The sequence below is a fragment of the Geotrypetes seraphini genome, chromosome 9, assembly GCF_902459505.1.
Source record: "Geotrypetes seraphini chromosome 9, aGeoSer1.1, whole genome shotgun sequence".
NCBI classification, from domain to species: domain Eukaryota; kingdom Metazoa; phylum Chordata; class Amphibia; order Gymnophiona; family Dermophiidae; genus Geotrypetes; species Geotrypetes seraphini.
In genome coordinates this window covers 126,092,376-126,111,424 of record NC_047092.1, presented here as the reverse complement: position 1 = coordinate 126,111,424, position 19,049 = coordinate 126,092,376, and the positions used below count along the sequence as shown (strand labels likewise).

Here is a 19,049-nt window from a genome sequence, read left to right as displayed (position 1 = left end):
CTTGCTCAAACACATAAGAAACCAATAAAGTGGCTCACTTTGTGAAGTCTGTAGGAGATAATGCAAGCATATCTGTAAGATTTAATTGCTCCACAGCTGGTTCATCGGATGTGGCTCCTGACTTTTTTGTAGGAATATAATATATACGATTAACCAGAGATATTAAGTCAGATGAATACTTCAATACTTCAACAAGATATTTTCTTAACATTTCTATAGGTGAAACTCCAATAGAACGAGGAAAGTTGAGAATCCGCACATTTAATCTTCTATTATAATTTTCCAATTGTTCTATTTTCCTATTCAAATTAAGTTTGTCTTTTCTGAAGATAGAGTCTGTAAATCAGTAACTTTAGCCTTAACCTGGGATACTTCCATATTAAATTGGTCTATAGTACCTTGTAGTTTCTCTCCCAAGGTATTGAGAGTACTCACGAGCGCTGCAATTTCTTTAGAAGAGCTGGAAACTGTTGTGTTGATCTTCATGAGAGCTTCCCATATGCTCTCCAGTGACACTGCCTCAGATTTTCTTGATTGGGGAGAAATCTCTGTAGTTTCTCCTGCCTCCAGCTGTTTCCATGCGGCTGCAGCCCCTACTGCTGGGGTCTCCCTCGAGATTACCATATCGGGAGTCACATCCGGGTCAGCTGCGTTTGGTGCTGAGATCGGCGGTGGAACTGACATCAGAGGGGAGAGAGATACCTCCTAGTCTGAAGCCCCAGCCTCTCTTCCAGCTGGGGAACCGCCATTCTCTGCTCCAATGAAAGGGGAACCTGCCCCAATGAACTCCAGCATGGAGCGTTGTGAGGGAGTAGAAGTTCGTGCCACAGGGGGATTGGCTCGAACTACTCCCTTTCTCTTTGAATGTGGCATACTCGCCATGAGTAAGGCAAAAATCAATAAAGATTCGCTCCTACAGATCGAGGTCAGAGACACCAAGAGTAAGCTGCCACCATCTTGGAACCCCCCTGTTTCAAGTTTATTTAAAATGTGTGTACCACCTAATTGGAAACCCTTCTGGATGGTTTACAGTACTAAAATTCAAACACGAAAGGAAAAAAAAAAAGAATGCTATTTATTGATAGGAAAGAAAGAGGAGAGTGATGAGACATAAAAGAGAAACAGAAATGTCCTAGACTGTTAAGAGTAGTTCTAAAAAGCTATAGCAGAAAAAAATGCCTGCATATCCAGCTGAGTCAACACCAGCGCTCAGTCCAGGCCCTGTAAATTAGGGGCATGCCAAAGAAAAGAAAGCTAAGTTCCAAAGACATCATTGAATAAAAAGCTTTTAATTATTTCTTAACAATAGGTAGAGATGTCTACAATCATAAAGATAATAGAATTGTATTCCAAAAGGAGGGACCCAAAACAGTAAACATCTTGACCCTTAAAGTGCCAAGTGTAATTAAATGAAAAGATGGTACTACTAACTGATTCTATTTCTTCCTTTGTATAACTTCAATACTGTACTAACTTCATATAAATCTGTACTGTGTGGAGCAGAAACCAGCAGTAAGAACAAGCAGCAGCTCTCAGAGAACTCTCTTCTTGTGCTTGTTACTATTCCATAACTATGCCTATGTTACCATTATGCAAGCATAGCCCTCCATATGAAATCCAGATGCTACTTCCACAACAATTTCAGCTGAAATTTGGAAGTCAAAGGTGGTAAATCGCTTGAAGTCTTTCATGCTAGTATCACAGAATGCAGGATTAGATCCTGAGGCCCATGTGCCATAATGCATCCTAAGATTCTCGTGACTGCTCTCTAAGTGTTCCATTCTGAGGAGAAACATAGAGGAACCCTAGACAAGCCCTCATAGCTCCTGCTTTAAGACTAGTCTATTGCACAATCATTTTGGTTCCTACCTTGGAATATGCAGATGTCACAAGATTTATCCATAAATCCTTTGGTTTACTTGCTAGCAGCCTCATTGGGATACATTCCTGGAGTGCAGATTGAATCAGCTCTGGCCTAAGGGTCTGCTCAAATTTAATATACATGTGTTTTGCAACTATCTCCATGAAATCCTCTTCCTACAAAACAACATAACAAAACAAAAAATATATCATAGTCTCATTCCTATTTACATCATAGTCAAAGTCTTGTTCCTATTAACATATGGATCTGGAATGTCCAAGTTGTCGTCGCTTCACACCCCTTCTAACCCATCCCCAACCCCCATAATTACAAAATTCCCTCGCTGTACTGACTTATCAATGCTCATATAAACTCAGCAATAATGTCAACGATAAATAAAAACAGATACTTTATAGATGGTAATAATCATGTCGCAGCTTTGTTTATTGGGAAACCAATAAGCAATGAACAATTGCTTCACCCCGAGCTACAAGACATTGTAATTTGACAAAACTTACAATTATATTCCCCTGATCCTGCCATATCAGCAAGATCCTAAGGGGTGGCATGGATTTCTATGCCCCTATTCCGTGTCACATGCCTCACGTGCCAAGGCATATTCGCTCACTTCCCCTTAACCGCTCATCCATGATGAGCCTAGGGATTAATATAGCCAACATATGAGGAGGACAAGCACTGCTATCTTCAAAGCTCAGAGACTTGTAACTCTGAAGAGGGGAAATAAATCCTCTCTTAAGGTAAGAGTTTTTCATCCAATCATAGCTAGACATGCAGTAAGCAGGTCCAACTCAAGAAGGCAATGCCTTCTTGAGTTGGACCTGCTTACTGCATGTCTAGCTATGATTGGATGAAAAACTCTTACCTTAAGAGAGGATTTATTTCCCCTCTTCAGAGTTACAAGTCTCTGAGCTTTGAAGATAGCAGTGCTTGTCCTCCTCATATGTTGGCTATATTGATTGAGTCAGTCTGTATTTTGCCATTTAACACTTTTTCTGACTCTATTGTTACACAGTCCCTGCTATTGTGGGAGCCTAGGGATTAGGCATGGACCGCCATGCCCCCCCCTTAAAGGGTCACCTGACCCATGGCATCAGCACTCAACTGAGCTGACTGCCAAATACCCGCTCATCTTCCAATGAGCCAAAACCTTGTAGCTCAGGTTACCACCGCTGCGACAACCTTAAACCCCCAAATCACCCAAGCGAACCCTATATCCAAAGGAGACGGTGGGCGGGAAAGTTGCTTCTGAGGGACAGGGACGCGCACTGTTCCTCGAAGGCATGCAACCTATAAAAATCCCTTCCCATCATGCCCTGCTTCCCCTCACGCAGCCAATCCGTTCCCAACCTCCCGGCGGGAAGCCAAGTCCCTCCTTTTCTACCTCTGACCCCTCCTTCTCTTACCCAACTACCTCCCCCATGCCCTTGCAAACTGTCTCAGCATGGGCGACTACTACTTGGACCATCCAGCCCATTGTTATAGTCACCCATCGAGTCTAGCTCTTGGGCTCTTTTTTACATTTTAGAAAACTACTAAAATCAATATTATTTACAAAATTTCTAGAGCACTAATACAATTTTATGACAAGTTTTGTAGATCAATGGAAATGTCCAGTTTTTAAAATCTTTTTGTGAACCGCATTGATCCATAAGGTTTTGCGGTCTAGAAATGTAAATTAATGTAATATTCAGGTATTCATGCATCCAGACTCTGAGCTCTTGTCCCCAAGTCTCAATTATTCTTTGGTAATGCAGATACAGTTTTGCTATAGGATAAGTCTTTATCCACACCTTTTTCTCTTCCCTGATGACATCCATCCTTAGTTAATCGTTGTGTTAAGTTTTAGCTTCAGTTGGTCTCTGTTTTGTGTCTGTCAGATTTTGATTAATGTTTTTACTGTTACTTGTCTAAGATTGTTGAAGATAATCAAGTCATAAATAACAATCCATATAGCTATTTATAAGTCCAATCACATTTCCCATTGTTCATTTTTCTACCCATCTTTTCCCTCTATTTAAATCATTCTTTCATTTATGTTTCTGTTGCTGCTATCCCTGACTTATTGATTTCATCCCCTTCTTATATTAATGAAGCCTTGCTTTCGTCTCTAATGTGACAGTATCTTTTGCTAGATCCTACAATCCTGTAGCTCTCCATCCAATTTCCATTCATCTTCAATCATTGCTCTTATAATTAATCATATGGTCACTAACAAAAAGGAACAATGATGTTGCTATAGCAGCAATCAAGATGTATGTAAGTTTATATCTTAGATGTTGGAATGGAGGAGGAAGGGGAAAGTGGGCCCTGGCACCATCAAACTTTTCTAACCATCTGCATCCTTCTCTTAACTATAAAGCACAGACATAGTTTTGGGGGTAATGCCATGCCCAAACACTACAGGCACAGGGGTGGATATGAGGGTCTCACTCCTATCTATGTGAACTTGGCATCTTCCCCTCTTCTGTGTCCCTCTCAAACCTCAGTCCTTGTCACAGCTCCTCCATTGCAGCTGTGACAATCAAGTTTCTAGTTTAATAGTTTCTTGATATACCGTCTATCAAATACATCTAAACAGTTTACAATAAAATGCTGTATATAAATAAAAACAGTATTTAAATATGAATATTAAAAGGGTTTCATAAACAATACATAAGAAACTAACATGACACCAGGAGGGAATACATTGTAAGATCGAGATAATTATTAAAGAAAAATTTTAAAAAGTTAGGCTCAAAAGTAAAGAAGAATCTCACTTATAGAATTCATCCTTGAATAGGAATGTTTTGAGTTTAGATTTAAAGATTATCAGGGAAGATTCTAGTCTGGGCCATGACAGAAAAAATTGTTTTATGTGTTGCATCGCACACTATTTGGCAGATTGAAGAAATTACTACCTTATTTCCCCATGTATAGGCCGCAGGAAATGCCGATTTAGGTTTTAAAACTCTTAGATAAGTCACCCCATGTTACTAGCTGCGGCTTATCTAAGAGTTTTAAAACCATGTGGGGGTGACCTATACATCCCTATCTCCTCCCCGGCCTCATCTCCTCCCCAGGCGTGCGCACACATTACATGGCGCCTGTTCCTCGCTATCTGTCTGGAGTCCACTTGGCTCTTTGCTCAACATGGCGGCCAGCACCAGCGAAAGCGACACAGACGGGGCTGGTAATAGCTCGGCCGCGCTGCAGTCCTTCTCTTCTTCATCTTCGGAGAAGTTGGGCATAGTCATTTCCCCATTCCGGCTGGAGGAGCTCACTAACTAACTGGCCTCGCAGGAGCAGGAGAACAACCTCCCCTCCCCCAGTAAATACCTTGCAAGACCCGTGTGAACTGACGCAGGCATTGAGGAAGCAGCGCAGAGGAAGGCCATAATCAAAACAAGGACATTTGTTTTGGTTATGGACACTTTCCCTGCTTCTGGGTTGAACGTTTAAGGACTTAGGCCAAAAGGGGAATTAGACGCTTTTTTTTATTATGCCCCTCAAAGCTTTTAAAATGTCTCTAAAGCAAATTTTTTGGGAGGAGACTTTGACATCAATGATATTTGCAATGTTTGCCATTCCATATCTTCCATGCTATGTTTTATCATGCATACTTTGTAATACTATGTTTACTGTGCTAAGTTTTGCCATACTGTGCTATGTCTCACCATACCATGTTATGTCATATTATATTTTTACCATGCTTTTGTAAACTTTGTTTTGCCATCTTTGTCAGACATGCCCCCAGGTACATTTTGACTATGAGTCCTATGGGACAGACAGCGAAAAATGCTTGAGTACCTAAATAAATTCATGTAAGCTGTTCTGAGCTCCCATGGGAGAACAGTATAGGAAATTAAATAAATATGCTCTCCATATTCTATTTCAGAGTTCTTAGAATTGGCTTTTGAATTTCAGACTCCTGATCTAGGCTGTAGAGCCGAAACAGGCAGACCTCAATAACAGGAAGACTTCAATAACAATAAAACTGCAAAGTGGACTTGACCTCTGTCATTTCTGCTATTTTCATTTTTTGTATATGATATAACATAACCTGAGCATTTGGTTGTACGATGCTCATGATGCTCACCTTGTCAAAGAAAAACTCTCCAAAGTGGATGCCACTGATTATTTGATGGTAAATGAGATCAGTGCTCACTGGATCTTCCTGGGAGTCATGCCATGGTGTGAATATTTCCTTTCGAAAGTGGAGACGCCAAGAAGCAGAGCGCTCCTGGTCACCTCGCTCCTTTACTTGCTGTTCACACTGAGAAATAGCATCCATCAAATGATTCCTTCCATTACCCAAGGACCAGGCCTAGAAGGCACAGATTATAAGTTACAATAGGAGACATTTTTTTGAACGAACATAAACCAAAGTAGACCTGACACGTACTTTGGTGAAAGGTAGTTTTACTGGATTGCAAGGGCACTATAAAAAGATCTTATAGCAGAGTCTGACAGTTTCCTGTAAATAGAAATACCATTCAGTACCCTAAACTTTTGTATACATGTAACTTCATTTTGGGTGTGAAGCATAGGTCTACTAAACAAGCATTTCTCAAGCCAGTCTTGGAGTATGCTCTAGTCTATCTGGTTTTTGGGATATCCACCATGAATATATGAGATTGCTTTGCTTCCATAGAATGCAAACTTCTTTGAAGTGCATTCATTATGAATATCATGAAATGTAGATTGGCTATGGGATATTTGAAATCCAGCTTAAGAAACATTACATTAAACCAGCTCCTAGTATACTATAGTATATATATATATAAATTGGGAGCAATTTTCAAACAGTTTAAATTGGGATGAAATCTGCGGATACTTTTTTTTCTCTTACCCAGTTTCAAGGATATGCCAATTTTAGTTTTGGTTTTGCTATTAATGTATTTTTAGAGACTGAGAATTATATCATGTTCTTAAGCTTACCTATTTGTATTGATGGACAAGCTTATTAATCTAAATAATCACACTGATTTCCCTCCTTTCTACCTTGTTTGGTAAGAAAGTAGTTGACTGGAACAATGGGTATGTGTTGCGTGATTGACATGTGATCAGCAGCCATTTTTAAGGCGGCTGCCAACAATGGCACTGGTTACAGAATCCGGGCCTCTGTGCAGAGCACCCTTTACAGGATACTAGCCTAGCACATTTCTTGTGCCTAACATTGGGTATGAGTGTAAGGTTTGTTAGTGTGGCCCCCACAATATTAGGTGGTAGGGGTTACGTGAGAGGCGCCCTTACACACGCCAGGTCCCAGGTTCAGTTCCCTCACAGAAGATTCACCAGGAGTAGAATCCAATAAGAAACACAGCCAGAGGTGATTGCATAAAGAATATATTATAGAAATAGGCTTACAGAAAAGCAATATTTATAAGCATTTCAATTAAGCATTACAATTAAGTAGAGAGCAAAGTAGTTTCCCTGCCTTACAGAGTTCAGAGACAAAGAGACAGAGAGTCTGAAGTTCTAAGGAGAGCCAGAGAGAGAGAGAGAGAGAGAGAGAGAGAGAGAGAGAGAGAGAGAGAGAGAGAGAGAGAGAGAGAGAGAGAGAGAGAGAGAGAGAGAGAAAGAGAGAGAGAGAGAGAGAGAGAGATAGCTCAAGAGAAACAAGAGAGGACCAGAGTGCCAAGAGCCAAGAGAAGGGGGTGATGCTGCGAGGGGGCTTTTATAGTTTGGAAACTTATTCTAAAAACCAGAATCTATTGAACTTCAATAGAAGTTAAATCTCCCCCTCCTTCATAGACAGGAGAAAAATAGGTTGCAGTCATATGTAATTTCCAGTCTGTCTCTGACAATAGTTTCTGATTAACTTTAGTTATCTGTGCACCTGGACCCATTATCCTAAGCACCCTCAATCAGACATTAACACATTAACACCTTTTAGATAATCCTGATTTAATCAGGGCTATTTGAAACCATCTTTTAGGGTTATATGAAACCGTCTGCCTTCACTCAGGGTCTATCTGCATTCACATGCCAGTCAGATTGATATAATTTCCCATAGGCCTTCGCTGACATTAGTTATGCCAACTGAAAATGCTGAATGCTAGCAATAGTTATGCTGACAGTGAGCACTTACGCCTGCCAAAAATGCTTATGCTTAACGATGGCAGGTGCTCAAATTCAGGTATTCTTTAACACTGTGTCTAATTTCTGGGAATGTCCCAACTTACCCATGGCTTCCCATGGCCATGCCCCCTTTTGAGTCTCATGCTATAAACTTTATGCATCCATTTTATAGAATAGGGCATAGGGCAGATGCACGCTTAACTCCTAATTACTGCATATTAAGTGCTTGCTAACACTAATAATTGATTGTTAGCTCTTAATTGCCTAATTAGTTTATGCACAAATCTGGGCTCCATGTCCAAATTTGGGCAAGCTATACAGAATCTGGGAGTATCTGGACAGTACCGGGGCAGTTGAGGGTGGAGATTTAAAGTATTCAGATAGTGGCAAAAAAAACCTGTTCTAAGTTATCCACATAGCTATCTAGAGACTGGTGCTGAACATTGCTATTATCTAGATAATATCTCCAGTAGAGGTATATCCAGATATTCAGCGCTGAATATCTTGGTAGATGTTTACATTTCATGTGCAATGATTAGAGGTGATTACTTCAGGCGCTCCATCATACGGACTTGTTCCGCAGTCTGACAACTAATTCTCTGAGCACTTAAAGAGATATGCATATGAGTTGCAGTTTTGAATCACCTTTGCTTTAAAACAAGTAGTGTCACTTCCATTTTTTTGTTTTTTTGGTACATTTCAAGGCCAACATTTTAAAGAGATGCCAATTGTGGAATTTAAATATTGCTCCAATAATGCTTAATGACTATTATTAGCATGACCTATACAATTTCTGAAATCATTTTAAAAGATACCTTATCATTCATAGTGATGTAGATGGAGAAGCCAAACATGTCCTTCATCTTGATCTTATCCTTGATATACTGACAAAGCTCTTGTGCTGTGGATGCAGGATCAGTTGGGATACTGATAGTTTGACCATTCATCAGAATAACAGGGCACATGATAGGGTTATTCATCTTAGTAGCCTATAGTGATATAAATTCAATGAATTAGAACAAGGAAATGTGAGACATATGTACAAAATTGTAGACAGAGGGTTATGTGGACTGGCACTAGTAGTGTTCAAGTTCAATTTATATAATATACTGCAAATATAAAACCAAAGGTAAATCGAAGCAGTTTACAATAAAATTTAAAATAAATATAAAAAAGGGTGATGTGTGGGTATGTATGAGGAGAGGGGAGCATGCAACCCAAATTATCTGCTTGCTGATAGAATATCTATTTTATAGCTCATCTAAAATGAATAGCTGGTTTCTGGTTCAATTTCCAGCACTGAGGTGTCCCAATGAGGAAAAATTTCAGTACCTCTCATTGCTGCCAAATAATTATGCAGTTACTTTAATACCTGCAGGCGTTTTAGGTAATTTTCAAAAGGAAACACTTAGGGTAATCTACAGTACTTTTAAAAATTATTCATATGGTAGGTGGGCACAAAAGTGCTCACCACTTTGAACCCATTTTTGCTGTGGGTGGCATTATGGGGGCAAAGGAAATATATAATTTGATTTGATTTTAATACTTAATATACTGCTAAAAAATGAAATGCTATAGCAGTTTACAAACAGCTCATAATAACAAATTACAAACGTAAAAACACCTCATTGTGCTACAACAATTATTATACCCATTATACCATCACATCCATAGGGCCCGCCCCAAACATAATAACATGGGCGTAGCTTACTCTCCCAACCTAAAAACACCCCCCTGGTAAAACCTCTTTTTAATCTGTTACTCATTGTGAAACCTCAGGTGTAATTTTAGTCGCTGTGAGGGGACAGTTTTCTATCAGGGGACTATAGCCTAGTGCAGAGGTTCCCAAACCTGTCCAGGTTTTCAGGATATTCACAATGAATATGTATGAGATAGATCTGCATTTACTATCTTATGAATAGCCTTTTTCGATATCTTAAGAAATCAACTGTTTGGGGTCCCCAAGGACAGATTTGGGAACTTCTGGCCTAGTGACTTAGGGCTCCTTTTACTAAGGTCCGTTAGGGCCTTAATGCGTGGAATAGCACGTGCTAAATTGCTGCATGCGCTAGACCTTAATGCCAGCATTGAGCTGGCGTTATTCTAGAAGCGTATTGTGTGGTTTAGCGTGCTGTAATTTTGTGCATGCACTAAAAACGCTAGCGCACCTTAGTAAAAGGAACCCTTAGTTACCAGGCTAAATCCTTTTTAAAACATTGCTATCATAAAGCTTTTATAAAAGTTGGTATTATAGTTGGCAATGCCTACAGAAAAACAAAGTACTGAAAGGTCTGAAGTCTGTTCTACTCTCTTACTCCTGGAGCAGGTGGAGCAAATCTGTAGCATCTGTATCTGTAGCATGGATAAATGGAGGGGTTTAACTTCAATATGGCACTTTTTGCCTGGATTTACTAAGAAAAGACAACCAAGTGCAGACATAAAGGATAGAGTACCTGAAGTTCCAGCCAGCTCGGGGGCTCACTGCGAGTTCCATTTGCAAAGGTACGTTTCAGTCGTCCTATACAGTATGGTGCATATCCTGGTAGTCCCTCATGGATAAAATTAACGAGGTACTGGGCACACAAAGCAGAAACAAGTTTGGTCAATATTCAGTGTGGGTGGTCAGTGCTTTTTTTTTAAGCTAGCCACGGCATTTAAAAAATATATATAGTGTTGCTACATGCATAGTCTATGCCATACACTAACTGCCATCAAACTATATATACAGCAGCAATATCCGGCTGCTATATGGATAACCTATACAACTACTTTAGCTACATATCTGGCCAAAAGTTATGCATTAATTGCTTCAGAATTTACCCTTCTGAATATTTACAACTGTATTTTTTTTAAATGTACTTTTGTTTCTTTATTGCATTTTGTTAAACTGCTTTAAGAACATAAGAAAAGCCATGTTAAGTTAGACTAAGATCAATCATGAGCAGCATGAAATCTACCTTTTGGGATCTTGCTAGGTAATTGTGATCTGGATTGGCCATTATTGGAAATGGGATGTTGGGTTTGATTGTCCTTTGGTCTGATGCAGTATACCAGTTCTTATGTTATTTTTCTTTTCTTTTTTAGTTTAACTTATTCAGAAGAGACTTTTCTTTCAACCAAATCCTGAACTAGGTTGCAACTTCTTCTGGGTGAACAATACTGTGAAAGGAGAATGTATCCACTTTATGTTAAGGCGCGAGGGTTGAAAAGAATCTCAACATAACAAAAAGATCCCACTACTCAAAACATAAGGTGTAAAAAGGGGGAGGTAAAGGATCTCAGAAACCTGCTTGGTGACAGGGAATCAACTTCAGCCAAGTCTGACAAGGTTCCTAAAAACCCTCCTCCTTCCTTTTTTATTTATTATATTTCTTTCTTCCTTTTAGCAGGCCTGCTACATTTGAGATAAGTAAATTTGAAGATACATTGAACAGTATTACAAATGAATATGGTTTTAAAAGAAGACTTAGTGGGAAAGATTTTATAATATCAATATTAAAAGGAAGCAGGTTTCCTCCCCCTTTTAAAACTTATGTTTTGAGCAGTGGGATCTTTTTGTTATTTTGGAGTTGATTCAGTGGGTCTCACTCACCATCTTTAGTGTATATCAGTGTGCTACTGTGCTTTGAAAAGAATCCCCTCTCTCTATCCCACACAAACCTAGAAGGCAAGGAAAGTGTCTTCTCTTTCACCCCTACACCCTCTTTGGGTCCAAGCTTACAGGAGGCACCAAGGAAGGGTTACAGAGTGGAGGAGTAGTCTAATGGTTAGTGCAGTGACCTACAAATCAGAGGAACTGGGTGAAATTTCCACAGCAGCTCCATGCTTCAGGCTTCCTTTTGCACTCCTACCCTTTCCTTTTCTTCCTCCTGCATTCTGCCTTCTGTCCCTCTAGCCCTCGTACTGCCAAACTCCCTCTCCTTTCTCCAACTGGGCTTCATTTAAACTGTCCTCTTTGAGAGATGTTAAAGACATGAACTCCTCTGTCTCAGCGTTAGACCCTTGGCAAGCTCACCTCTTTAAACATCTGGCTCCACAATTGCTTCTGCTATTTCATCTAAGCCTACAAGCTAGTGTCACTCTTGGATATGTTCTAACCACCTGGAAACATGCTCTTGATATTCTCCTCCTTAAAAAGCCCTCACTTGATCCCTCACTCTGCCAACCAGACCTGTATCCAATCTTCCTTTCTTTTCTAAAGTCCTTGAGAACTCTTCCTAGAGAAATTACTTACATTACTTCCCTACCAAGAGGGATTCAGGAAGGGCCATAGTATGGCAACCTTACTGGTTGCCTTTCATGATATAATTAGGACATCTTTGGATCAACACTTCTCAGTGGTGGTGGTTTCTCTTTCTCTTTCATCAGCTTTTGATCTCATCAACTATAACCACCTTCTCTCTCATTTGAGTGCAACTGGTGTAACAGGTACTATTTTTAAATGGTGTTACAGCTACCTTACTAACAGAGGGGCATAGAGAGGGTGGATAGGGACAGATTCTTCAGACTGAAGGGGACAGCAAATACGAGGGGGCATTCGGAGAAACTGAAGGGAGATAGGTTCAAAACAAACGCAAGGAAGTTTTTTTTCACCCAAAGGGTCGTGGACACTTGGAATGCGCTACCGGAGGAAGTGATCAGGCAGAGTACGGTACAGGGATTCAAACAGGGATTGGACGGATTCCTGAAGGATAAAGGGATCATGGGATACTGAGGGAGGAGCTGGGATGTAACACAAGTATAGAAAGCTAACCAGGTAATGAGTATAGAAACCAAACCAGGTCGTGCATGTGCAAGACCGGAGGGTTAGGACTTCGATAGGAAGACAGGACTTAAATGAGAAACCAAGGTGGCAAGGGAGCCCCTTCTGGTGATACAGACAGGTCGTGACCTGTTTGGGCCGCCGCGGGAGCGGACTGCTGGGCAGGATGGACCTATGGTCTGACCCGGCGGAGGCACTGCTTATGTTCTTATGTTCTTAGATCTTTCCAGTTCACGTACCATCAGTCTCATTCTTCTCCCTTCAATCCTAGAACCCACCTTCTTTAATGTCTTCATCACCCTCCTTCTTACTGTGATTCAATCTAGCAGCTGTGTTCCTTTCTGCTATGCTGATGACATTCAGATTTTGGACCATCTCACAGTCGATCCATCTGAGCTTACCTCTGCCTTAAGAAAGTTTCTGCTTGGCTACAAAATCATCTTCTACTCCTCAACACCAGCAAATGTGAAGCAATTCATTTCCTAATCCTCATTTGACCAATCCTTCTGTTTGTTTGTTTATTCAATTTCTATACCGTTCTCCCAAGGGAACTTAGAATGATTTAAATGAATTTATTCAGGTACTCAAGCATTTTTCCCTGTCTATCCCGGTGGGCTCACAATCTATCTAATGTACCTATCTATCTAATGTACCTTCTCCTCCCCTCACCATGAATCATCTGATCCCTTTTAAAAAATAACATTAAAATTCTTAGAATAGTCTTTGATCATTACCTCACATTCAAACCTCAGATCAATTCTGTCCTTTGTGCATCCTTCTTCGGTCTCCAACGAGTTCAGGGTTATACTCATTGCTACCAGTCCCTCTTTCTTAGCTTTGTAATCCCTAACCTTGACTACTGTAATTCCCTTTAAATAGATTAGAGTAGTCTTCAGCTCATCTAACTGACTGCTGCTCACCTTCTATCACCCTTCTACTCCAAGAAGAACACTGGTTGCCTATCTCCTCATGTATCAAATTCAAAATTCTAACTTTAGTTTTCAAAGGGCTGCCCCCAATTATATCAAGCATTTGCTCACTCCTTATATTCCTTCCAGAACACTTTGCTCAACCAACAGCAGTCAGCTTGTACTCCCACCTCCTCCCTCATGCCTAAGCTACCTAGGACCCAAGCTTTAGCATGCTTTTCCAGAATTACTCTATCAGGAAACTTCCTATCCCAAATGTAAGATGGCCTCAAAACCCATCTTTTTATGGAAGCCTAATTTACTGCTCCACTAACTCGCCTCAACCATACTTCCTTTTTTTCTTTTTCTCCCTCTTCTTTCTTTCTCCTTTCCCAGTTTTTAGTATTGTTAACCACCTAGAAACCAGAACTGGTCTTTGTAAGTAAGTAAATAATAAAAATTTTACATTGCAGCTTTTCAAATCTCACCAACTCTGCCATCACTCTTTTAATACATAAGATCTGATGCATTCCACCCTGTTAAAACAAGCAGGGACAGAATAGTAACAGAATCTGTAACCTGTAAAAGCTTCTGCATTTGTTCATTGAAAAGTTAGGAGTAATAGAAACAGAAAGCTGGATGGGCCTACTTTAGATAGAAAAATAGAGGTAATTTATAATTTGACCTATGGAGGGCAGCCTCTTTCGCATGATGATGCACTGGTCAAGTTGAAATTTTCACATCACTTCAAGTTAGAATGTCAGATAAACTGCTGTCCTTTCTTGAAATTTGGATCATTGGATCTTGAAGCTCACTATTTTGGTAGGCTATAATGACTACTATAAAAAATACAACTTTCCAGGGTAAGTGCTTGAGCTCACAATCGCAAGTGTGACTCAAAAACAGCCTTCAACAACTGGGTAAGAATCACAGGTGTCTCATGATACGTTACTGCTCACCTTTCAACTCTAGAGAAGCATGTGAAGGAAATACTTGAAAGGATGGTGTCTGACTCATTTGACCACATGAGAGTTTCTCGTACTAACCATACCTTGATAAATTTATCTGTAGGGAGAAAACAGCTGAGGCAAAGTGACATCAAGATCCATCCTCGAATCAGGCTGTTCTTGTTATTATTTTCAGATAGCTGTTTGCAGATCTGGCAGTAAATCTCATCTCTGGAAAACACAAAGAAAAATAATAGGATCACAGGATAGCAAAAGCTGTATATTCATAATGCATTTTATACATCAGTATATATAAAGATCCTTGCTTGGTTTGCAGCTTGTTGTGCCATAAAGACTTGCATGTATCAATGATGCTGAGAACTATGCCTTTGGTAGATTAATTATTGGCAGGGTCTTTCAAAGTGGAGAGGTCTGAGCTGAGGTAACAGACTAAAACAAAACCACCCATTTGGACAGCAGCAGTATGGAACAGTATTGGTGGTGGAGGATCACATTTCTGTGACAATAGTAACAACACTGGCATTACCTGCGTAGAAGAAAGGCCTGGAAACCTAGTCTGTATCTTGCCATGGCAACACAATGCATAGTTATAGTAAAACAAATTGCAATATAGTACTGGAAGATAAGCCTCTCAGGTTGGAAGGCGCTCAGTGGGCTACTGCACCTAAGTCTATTACCTGCTTAGTACATACAGAATCCAATATATTATAAAAATTTCAGAATAACAGTCCCAGAATTTATTCTCTGAGATGAATAAGTAGAGCTATCAAAAACAATATATCTCCCGAAAGACAAACAGACTCTACCTTATACAAATAGACAGTGGCATAGTGAGGGGGGGGGGTGGACTGCCCCGGGCGCCATCTTGGTGTAAGCGCTAGCACCTCTTTTTCTCTCCACCCATTTCTTCAGATCTTTGCCAGCAGCAAGCAGCATTTCCTAGCTGCTGCTTGCACCAACCTCAACTCTCTTTTTGACATCATTTCCTGGTCATGAGACCAGGAAGTGACATCAGAAGGAGAGCTGAGGCCGGTGCAGGCAGCGGTTAGGAGATGCTGCTTGCAGCCAGCGAAGATTTGAAGAGGTACGTAGGAGGCGTGTGATAGATAAGAATGAGATGGAGTGGGGGGACCCATGGAGCAGTGATTCTGGGTGCCTCTTTCCCTCACTATGCCATTGCAAATGGACAAAATATGGCTCTTCAGCAAGGATCACAGCATACTGCACATTTCCTGGAGAGGGAAACAAACACTGGATTCTCAGTTTATGCTCAAGTTCTCTGGAGAGAAATTTAAAATACACTAAAAGCTGTGTGACCCACACCTGATATCTGGGTGCAGAATTGCATTGCCAATAATAAAGTGCACTTTTTCCAGACTAGACATTGGTCTGTCCGTCAATGGGCTTTCTCTCTCAAGCAAATCTTCTCCATTGCTTAGCTGGCTCAACACCTATAAGAAAATACAAAATATCTATGAAGGAACACTCACCACTTTTTTCATTAAATATGCCTCTTTACAGAATAGACAAAAATGAATTAATTGGGCCAGTTGCCAGTCTGGAGAGTGGTCAAGCATCCATACCACTCTCAATATTGAGAGGATTTGGAGTCTTTTCCTTCCTTTTCACCTCCACTTTTCCTTCTTCAATATCCCTTCTTAGCAACCACTGCCGATCAGAGTTGACAGGAGGAAAACAATGGCAGTAGGGCATTGGACCATGTCTTTGTTTTCTGCTGCCTGAAGCCATAATGTCTCTCATTGTTCAAAGTGTAGCTAGAGTTCCCAGGGATAGAGGAGGAGGAAACAGCCTAATAAAAAGTTATGTTCCTTCTCTTGTTTGTTCTCATTTGTGGTGGTGGCGGCAGCAGCAGTGGTAAATGAGGTGAATGGGAAAAGAAGGGGGGACAGAAAAAGGGAAGAAGGGACAGGGAGCGTCAAAGAGGGACATTTTGAAGATGCTGATACTAGGTATCATGCTTCTGAATTTTCTACTTAAAGCAGAACAAATGGCAATATTTTGAATATCTCAATCAGGAGCTGTATCAAAATGTCTGTCTCTAACTCGAAGCTCCAAATGTAATCTTATTAGCAGTCTTGGTTTTATTCAATGGCAGTGAAACAGCTTTGAGTAATCATACAGGGGTGGCCAACCTGTGGCCCCGGTCGAGGGCGATGCAGTGTTTTCCTTTGCTGCCCCCGGGTGTTTACCGTCATGCCGGCTCTCTCCTCTGTCTTGCTGCAGTGTTTGTGTGGCACCAGAAAAATTTTTTTCAGCCAATGCGGCCCAGGGAAGCCAAAAGGTTGGACACCCCTGAGTTTAGAACCTTGTTTTAATTGGATGACCCCTGATGCAGGCCTTTGTTAGGTCCACTAATAAACCTTTTTGATTGTCCTGTCCTTGGTACTTTTTGGTGTGATGAGACCTACAACAACACAGAGACTAGATTTTATTAATGAATACTCACCTGTCCTGTTAATCTGGATGAACGTTTCAGCTTCATGGAAGAAATCTCCTTTGAGCCCTTTATCCTTCCATTTGCCTTCTGTGAGAAAATAATGAATCTGATCAGAATTCTTGCTCCTTTTTCCTTATCTGATGAGAGGAATACTCAATTTAGTACTCTGTAGAAGCAGTTCTGAACCTGGTCCTTGAGACCTGCTTTGCTAGCTGGGTTTTCATAATATCAACAATAAATATACATAGAAACATGATGGCAGATAAAGGCCACATGGCCCATCCAGTCTGCTCATCCATGGTAACCATTATCTCTTCATCTCTCTAAGAGATCCCACCTGCCTATTCACAAGCTTTCTTGAATTCAGACACAGTCTCTGTCTCCACCACCTCTTCCGGGAGACTGTTCCACACATCTACTACCCATTCTGTAAAAAAGTATTTCCTTAGATTTCTCCTGAGCCTATTACCTCTTGACTTCATCCTATGTCCTCTCATTCAAGAGCTTCCTTTCAAATGAAAGAGACTCTTCTCATGTGCATTTATGATAAGTATGTATTTAAACGTCTCTATCATATCTCCCCTCTCCCACCTTTCTTCCAAAGTATACATATTGAGATCTTTAAGTATGTTCTCATATGCCTTATGATAAAGACCACCAACCATTTTAGTAGCCTTCCTCTGGACCAACTCCATTCTATTTATTTATTTTTGAAGCTTTGGTCTACATAATTGTATACAATATTCTAAATGAGATCTCACCAAAGGGGCATCAATACTGTACCTCTTTTTTCCTACTGGCCATACCTCTCTCTATGCACTCTAGCATTCTTCTAGCTTTCGCTGTTGCCTTTTCAACCTGTTTGACCACCTTAAGATTGTCACATACAATCACACCCAAGTCCTGCTCTTCTTTTGTGCACAAAAATTCTTCATCCCCTAAACTATACTGTTCCCTCGAGTTTCTGCAGCCCAAATGCACAACCTCTTCCTTTGCTACTGCCTGAACCCTACTTCTATTCCTGCTCTAGGCAGCTGCTGCAGAATGCAACTGAGAGCAGTGGTCTTTGAGCATCTCATATGCTCCTGATCTGTAGGGTTCTAGCCCTCTTACATAAACTTCCTGTTAGAGAGGATAGAATTCAACCAGCTTTGAGCACCTGTGGATACTCAAAATTCTAATGCTATGTTGGCAGTGGCTTTGAAGTGCTGGTCTTCTGTTATCTTGCTGACATGCTGATGACTTGCTATTGCCCCTCAAATTCTGTCACCATAGGTTGATCCCTATTATGCCTAGTGATAGGGCTGGCCTTGCTGTGGATGTTCTAAAAAGTTGACTGGTTAGGTAGGTTTTAAGAGTCTGATTGAAAAGCACTGCCCAAAAGGATCTGGCATATTTTCTTACACTGGGTATAAAATCATGTCACCTTTTACAGCCATGGACTGAACAATTATTTTGATAGTCAAGATTAACAACATGACTTTCTGACCTGATACAGATTCTCATTAATCCCTGGTTGGATGTTCTTCTTCTTGCTGAAACTGTTATAGATCTCTTTCATAACAGAGCTGGCCCCGCTGTTCATATTAGAGGCAAATAATATTGGCTCTGGAAGGTCTCCCATAAATCGAAGGATGATGTTCCACACTGCCAGGGAGGCCTGCAAAAGAAATACAAAAACATGTAAATGATGCAAAGCTAAATCACTACTACACATGTTAAGTACTAAACATGGCAATGTACTTGGCTAGGATAGTGGTTCCCAAATCCAGTCTTTGTGAATATTCAACAAATCCAATTATTAAGTTATTCAGAATATGTTAACCAACCTAATTAGCACAACAAATTATGCAAATGCCCCTCAAAAATATTCATCCACTATGCTGATAAACAGGACTTTCAGAGGTTCAGATAAGTGACTATGCGAAGAGTTCAAATGGCTTGTCTGTTTGCAAACACAGAAAGGATGAATTTGTTTACATTTTGAATTAGACATGAACACCCATGGCAT

General features: G+C 40.4%; 1 protein-coding gene across 2 annotated transcripts in view; it reads right to left on the bottom strand.

Moving 5' to 3' along the window:
* The window catches only part of MYO7B (myosin VIIB), a 302,847-nt gene that overhangs the window by 85,827 nt on the left and 197,971 nt on the right, over positions 1 to 19,049 (bottom strand). For both annotated transcript variants that reach the window (XM_033957613.1, XM_033957614.1), the window contains 8 exons: positions 18,528 to 18,698; positions 17,048 to 17,125; positions 15,904 to 16,031; positions 14,664 to 14,790; positions 10,396 to 10,515; positions 8,758 to 8,931; positions 5,958 to 6,185; positions 1,870 to 2,037 (listed from right to left, as the gene is read on the bottom strand). In XM_033957613.1, coding sequence (XP_033813504.1) covers positions 1,870 to 2,037; positions 5,958 to 6,185; positions 8,758 to 8,931; positions 10,396 to 10,515; positions 14,664 to 14,790; positions 15,904 to 16,031; positions 17,048 to 17,125; positions 18,528 to 18,698 — 1,194 coding nt within the window. The remainder of the gene's footprint in view (positions 1 to 1,869; positions 2,038 to 5,957; positions 6,186 to 8,757; positions 8,932 to 10,395; positions 10,516 to 14,663; positions 14,791 to 15,903; positions 16,032 to 17,047; positions 17,126 to 18,527; positions 18,699 to 19,049) is intronic.